At 45.0% G+C, this 6,868-nt stretch overlaps 1 protein-coding gene across 1 annotated transcript in view; it reads right to left on the minus strand.

The window, feature by feature from the left end:
- LOC139266625 (G-protein coupled receptor family C group 6 member A-like) overlaps positions 1-4,567 on the minus strand; it is an 83,799-nt gene extending 79,232 nt beyond the window's left edge. Inside the window, exon 1 of the mRNA XM_070884216.1 lies at positions 4,374-4,567. Within this exon, the coding sequence (XP_070740317.1) occupies positions 4,374-4,567 (194 nt within the window). The remainder of the gene's footprint in view (positions 1-4,373) is intronic.
- Positions 4,568-6,868: the final 2,301 nt, after the last annotated feature.

The raw sequence follows: 6,868 nt of genomic DNA on the forward strand, positions 1-6,868 counted from the left end.
TGGGCCCTCAGATACCACATTGATAGAAGTGTGTGGAAAACAAATGTAGAGAGAAAAAAATGGAACACAAACAAAATAACAGAGAGAGAGCGACTGCAAGAATTAGTCAGCAGGAAAGAAGCAGAGAAAATGTTACTGCAAAAGAGACCATTTATCTTCGTCCCTGAGCAACACCACAAATGATCAACTTATATAATAATACACTATCTATTGCTGATCATAACAGTCCTGCCTATATATCAATAATAAAATAAGGAATTCTCCTGACTGTCAAGTTCCACATGCACTCTGAAGACACCCAACTCTACCTCATCGCCACTGCTCTTGAACGCTCTACTATCTCCAAATTGTCAGACTGCTTGTCTGACATCCAGTACTGGATGAGCAGAAATTTCCTCCATTTAAATCTTGGGAAGACTGAAACCATTGTCTTTGGTCCCCACCACAAACTCTGTTGCATAGCCACAACAGCCTGAGGCTGAACCAGACTGTTCACAACCTTAGTGTTACACTTGACCCCAAGATAATCTTCCGACCACAAATCTGCTCCATCAACAAGACCACCTACTTCCCCTTCTGTAACATCACCCGACTCCGCCACAGCCTTCGCTCTTCTACTGCTGAAACCCTTATCCATGCCTTTGTTACCTCTAGACCTGGCTATTACAATGCTCTCCTGGCCGGCCTCCCATCTTCCACCCTCCATAAACTTAAACTCATCCAAAACTCTGCTGCCCATATTCTAACTCGCACCAAGTCCCATTCACCCATCATCCTTGTACTCATTGACCTACATTGGCTCCCGGTCTAGCAATGCGTTGATTTTAAAATTCTCAGCCTTGTTTCAAATCTCTTCACGGACTCATCCCTCTCCGACTCTCTACCTCTCTCTCCTCCTTTAAGACGCTCCTTAAAACTTACCACTTTGACCAAGCTTTTGGTTATCTGCCCTAATATCTCCTTATATGGTTCGGTGTCAATTTTCTTTTGATAATGCTCCTGTGAAACACCTTGGGATGTTATACTATGTTAAAGGCACTATATAAATACAAGTTGCTGTAGTTGTTTGCCATAACTTCCACTGATGTTGCAGCAAATGATTGGTGAAACACTGCAGAAATTCTACCCCGAAAGGTTTTGCTTCTAGAATCATAGAATCATCAAATGGTTACAGCACAGAAGGAGGCCACTCGGCCCGTCAAGTCCGTGCTGGCTCTCTGCAAGGGCACTTCAGCTAGTCCCACTCCCCCGCCCTTTCCCTGGTGCCCTGCAATATTTTCTCCATCAGGTACTTATCCAATTTCCTTTTGAAAGCCATGATTGAATCTGCCTCCACCACCCTTTCAGGCAATGCATTCCAGATCCTAACCACTCGCTGCGTAAAAATGTTTTCCCTCATGTTGCCTTTGATTCTTTTTGCCAATCACCTTAAATCTGTGTTTTCTGGTTCTCGACCCTTCCGCCAGTGGGAACAGTGGGAGAGCTGTGGAAGCTGGGACATTGGATAAATTTAAAACAGAAATAGACAGTTTCTTAAATGATAAGGGGTTATGTGGAGCGGACGGGGAAGTGGACCTGAGTCCATGATCAGATCAGCCATGATCTTATTGAATGGCGGAGCAGGCTCGCGGAGCCGTATGGCCTATTCCTGTTTCTATTTCTTATGTTCTTATGTTTTTCTCAATTACCCTGTCTAGACGTCTCTTGATTTTGAACACCTCTACCAAATCTCTTCTCAATCTGCCCTGCTCTAAGGAGAACAACTCCAGCTTCTCCAGTCTATCCACGTAACTGAAATCCCCCATCCCTGGAACCACTCATAAATCTTTTCTGCGCCGTCTCTAAGGCCTACACATACTTCCTAAAGTGCAGAGCCCAAAATTGGACACATGCATGTCCTGGTTGTCACACTTATCTCCACTTAACATGATTTTGTTTCACCAGGCATAACACTGGGAATTGCTTTTATACTGTGAGGCTTGTAAAGGTTTCTATAGTGACCATTATGTACTTTTGGTCTTCCAACACTAGGTAGCATTGCTGCTCCTGCCTGGATCTACCAACTCAGTTTGTCTAGGTAATGCCTTCGGTAATTTTTCTTTCAGATCTATTAAACTTCAATTATTTTCCAGTAGGTAAGTTTTATTTTAAGTTTATTTAAATTTATAGATTATGAGCAAAATTTTACAAGGCCTTTTTCATCAGCAGGTTCTTGCACACTGTGGACAGCTCACTGTCCCTGGCCACTGTCTGAGGCTCAACCAAACCACTTAAAATCTTCGGCATCCTATTTGATCCTAAGATGAGCTTCCGACCCCATATCTTCTCCATCATTAAGAACACCTACTACCACCTCCATAACAGCACCTGCCTCTGCCCCTGCCTCAGCCCATCTGCTGCTGAAATCCTCAGCCATGCCTTTGTTAGCTCTAAACTTAACTTATTCCAATGTTCTCCTGGCTGGCCTGTCTTCTTTCACTCTCTGTAAACTTGAACTGATCCGAAACTCTGCTGCCTGCATCATAACTTGCTCCAAGTCCTATTCAGCCGTGTGCTCGCTGACCTGCATTAGCAGCACTTTGGGCCCAAGTTTCCACAGGATAAAAAACGGGCGCCCCTCCGAGCTGGGTGCCCGTTTCTCGCTCCTAAAACGGCACTAGAAAAAAAACGCGCTATTCTCGAGCGCTTTGCAGCTCCTTGTCTGTTTGGCGCGGCGCCCAGGGGGGCGGAGCCTACACTCGCGCCGATTTTGTAAGTGGGAGGGGGCGGGTACTATTTAAATTAGTTTTTTTCCTGCCGGCAACGCTGCGCGTGCGCGTTGGAGCGTTCGCGCATGCTCAGTGTGAAAAAAAACATTGGCAGTCGGCCATTTTTGTAGTTCTTTAATTTTTGAACATTTTTTAATAAAATCACATTGCCATCAGCACATCAGCACTGAGGCTACCCTTCTCACTGTCTCCTTCCCCTCCCTCCCCTCCGTGGCAACAAACGGCTGTCTCCTTCCCCTCCCTCCCCTCCGCGGCAACAACCCGCTGTCTCCTTCCCCTCCCTCCCCTCCGCGGCAACAAACGGCTGTCTCCTTCCCCTCCCTCCCCTCCGCGGCAACAAACGGCTGTCTCCTTCCCCTCCCTCCCCTCCGCGGCAACAAACGGCTGTCTCCTTCCCCTCCCTCCCCTCCACAACAACAACCCGCTGTCTCCTTCCCCTCCCTCTCCTCCGCGGCAACAAACGGCTGTCTCCTTCCCGTCCCTCCCCTCCACAACAACAAACCGCTTTTTCCTCCCCCCCCACCCGCTCAGCGGCACGAACGGCTTTCTCTCTCCCCCGCCCCCCTCCCGCTCAGCGGCACAAACGGCTTTCTCCTCCCCCGCCCCTCCCGCTCAGCGGCAACGAACGGCTGCAGAATTCTCCCTGGCTGAAGCACTTTCACACAGGTAGGAAGATGGTTTATTTAATCTTTTCTTTGCTGATAAATGTTTATTCAGGTTGGATTTATTTGTAGAAGTATAAATAAGGATTTATTGTAGAATTTAATGAGTTCCCTTCCCCCCCTCCCCCCCCACCTCGTTCTGGACGCCTAATTTGTAACCTGCACCTGACTTTTTAATGTGTAGAACAGGTTTTTTAATGTGTAGAACAAAAATCTTCACTTGCTCCATTCTACTTTAGTTTGGAGTACGTTTTCACTGTGGAAACTTTTAAATCAGGCGTCAGTGGCCGGACACGCCCCCTTTTGAAGAAAAAATTCTGTTCCAAAGTAGAACTGTTCTACCTGACTAGAACTGCAGAAAAAAAAATGTGGAGAATTGCGATTTCTAAGATAGTCCGTTCTCCACCAGTTGCTCCTAAAAATCAGGCGCAAATCATGTGGAAACTTGGGCCCCTTGATATTAAAATTCTTATCCTTGTTTTCAAATCCCTCTATGGCCTCACTCCCCGCTATCTCTGTAATCTTCTCCAGCCCTACAACCCCCCAAAATCTCTGTGCTGCTCCAATTCTGGCCTTTTGCGCTTCTCCTTCAGCTTTATCGCTCCTCCTTCAGCTGCCTAGGCACTAAACTCTGGAATTCCCTTCCCAAACTGCTCTGCCTCTTTAACTCTCTTACCTCCTTTCCGTTGTTCTTTAAAATTTAACTCTTTGTGCAAGATTTTGTTCAGCTGTACTAATATGTGGCTTAGTGTCAAGTTTTGTCTGATAATTGCTCCTGTGAAGCCACTTGGGATATTTTACTACGTTAAAGGTGTTATCTAAATGCAAGTTATTGTTGTTATATAATAACATATTGTGTGTTATATGATATAACAGCCTCTGGTCTTAAAACAGTGTATCCGAATCACCGTAAGCAGTGTCATTGGAAGAAACACTTACTTACCCCGAGCAGTGTAGTGGTCCCGGCTGAGTCCGGTTTGCCAAGTTTTCCACCTTTTCATGGACTGGAAAGAGTCCTCCGATGATGATGTCTCCCGGAGCTCTGGCTCCTACAATATCATCAGGGATATCGCAGTGTCTGACTGGATGGTAAAATATAAGGAAGGAAACAATAAATCTGACAGGCAAGGATGACATCTTTCTCAGGGGTTTTAACGGTTTGGAATAATTTGGAATTATAAAGAAACCAAACAGATCACTTAAGAGGTGTGGAGATCATTTCTGTGGCACACAATACCAATCTGTAGACATTTAGAAACATTGCTCTATCTAGATATAGGGAGGATTTGATTATCATCCTTCCTGTTTCTGAAAGAACAAATCCCACCCTGTTTTCTATTTACTTCTGATTGTTTGGAAGCAAATGCCATCATATTCTTTCTGGAATCATGCAGATTGGAAGTCAACAACTCAGAATACTTAAATATCATCTGAATGGGTGAAAGAACTGTTTGCATACAATTCTATTTATGAAGCCAGGCGTATAAAGCATTTTCTACAGTTCCCTAAGGAAGTAGAACTGTACTTAAAAAACTTCCTCTTAAATGTGCTGCACAATTATATTTAAAGGGATGTTTTTATGATTAGGAATAATTGGGTTGGGCCACATATTGTTTAAGTGAGATTGATTCAGCACCTGGCTTTGTGTTGAAATTGCCAAAGGTCTCTGAAGTTCCGCCTCTGGCGAGGAGAGGATCCCCTATCTAACAGGCATTTATTTACTTGACCTTTTTAGTGAGTGTGGTTTTTAAGTCAAATTTAGCTTGCTTTATGAATCTATAGATATGTGAAGAGAAAAAGGTTAGTAAAGACAAACGTAGGTCCCCTGCAGTCAGAATCAGGGGAAGTCATAACTGGGAACAAAGAAATGGCAGACCAATTGAACAAGTACTTTGGTTCGGTATTCACTAAGGAGGACACAAACAACCTTCCGGATATAAAAGGGGTCCGAGGGTCTAGTAAGAAGGAGGAACTGAGGGAAATCCTTATTAGTCGGGAAATTGTGTTGGGGAAATTGATGGGATTGAAGGCCGATAAATCCCCAGGGCCTGATGGACTGCATCCCAGAGTACTTAAGGAGGTGGCCTTGGAAATAGTGGATGCATTGACAGTCATTTTCCAACATTCCATTGACTCTGGATCAGTTCCTATGGAGTGGAGGGTAGCCAATGTAACCCCACTTTTTAAAAGGGAGAGAGAAAACAGGGAATTACAGACCGGTCAGCCTGACATCAGTAGTGGGTAAAATGATGGAATCAATTATTAAGGCTGTCATAGCAGCACATTTGGAAAGAGGTGACATGATAGGTCCAAGTCAGCATGGATTTGTGAAAGGGAAATCATGCTTGACAAATCTTCTGGAATTTTTTGAGGATTTTTCCAGTAGAGTGGACAAGGGAGAACCAGTTGATGTGGTGTATTTGGACTTTCAGAAGGCTTTCGACAAGGTCCCACACAAGAGATTAATGTGCAAAGTTAAAGCACATGGGATTGGGGGTAGTGTGCTGACGTGGATTGAGAACTGGTTGTCAGACAAGAAGCAAAGAGTAGGAGAAATTGGGTACTTTTCAGAATGGCAGGCAGTGACTAGTGGGGTACCGCAAGGTTCTGTGCTGGGGCTCCAGCTGTTTACATTGTACATTAATGATTTAGATGAGGGGATTAAATATAGTATCTCCAAATTTGCGGATGACACTAAGTTGGGTGGCAGTATGAGCTGTGAGGAGGATGCTATGAGGCTGCAGAGTGACTTGGATAGGTTAGGTGAGTGGGCAAATGCATGGCAGATGAAGTCAATGTGGATAAATGTGAGGTTATCCACTTTGGTGGTAAAAACAGAGAGACAGACTATTATCTGAATGGTGACAGATTAGGAAAAGGGGAGGTGCAACGAGACCTGGGTGTCATGGTACATCAGTCATTGAAGGTTGGCATGCAGGTACAGCAGGCGGTTAAGAAAGCAAATGGCATGTTGGCCTTCATAGCGAGGGGATTTGAGTACAGGGGCAGGGAGGTGTTACTACAGTTGTACAGGGCCTTGGTGAGGCCACACCTGGAGTATTGTGTACAGTTTTGGTCTCCTAACTTGAGGAAGGACATTCTTGCTATTGAGGGAGTGCAGCGAATGTTCACCAGACTGATTCCCGGGATGGCTGGACTGACATATCAAGAAAGACTGGATCAACTGGGCTTGTATTCACTGGAGTTCAGAAGAATGAGAGGGGATCTCATAGAAACGTTTAAAATTCTGATGGGTTTAGACAGGTTAGATGCAGGAAGAATGTTCCCAATGTTGGGGAAGTCCAGAACCAGGGGTCACAGTCTAAGGATAAGGGGTAAGCCATTTAGGACCGAGATGAGGAGAAACTTCTTCACCCAGAGAGTGGTGAACCTGTGGAATTCTCTACCACAGGAAGTTGTTGAGGCCAAATCACTAAA

This window comes from Pristiophorus japonicus, chromosome 7, assembly GCF_044704955.1.
Source record: "Pristiophorus japonicus isolate sPriJap1 chromosome 7, sPriJap1.hap1, whole genome shotgun sequence".
Lineage (NCBI taxonomy): Eukaryota > Metazoa > Chordata > Chondrichthyes > Pristiophoridae > Pristiophorus > Pristiophorus japonicus.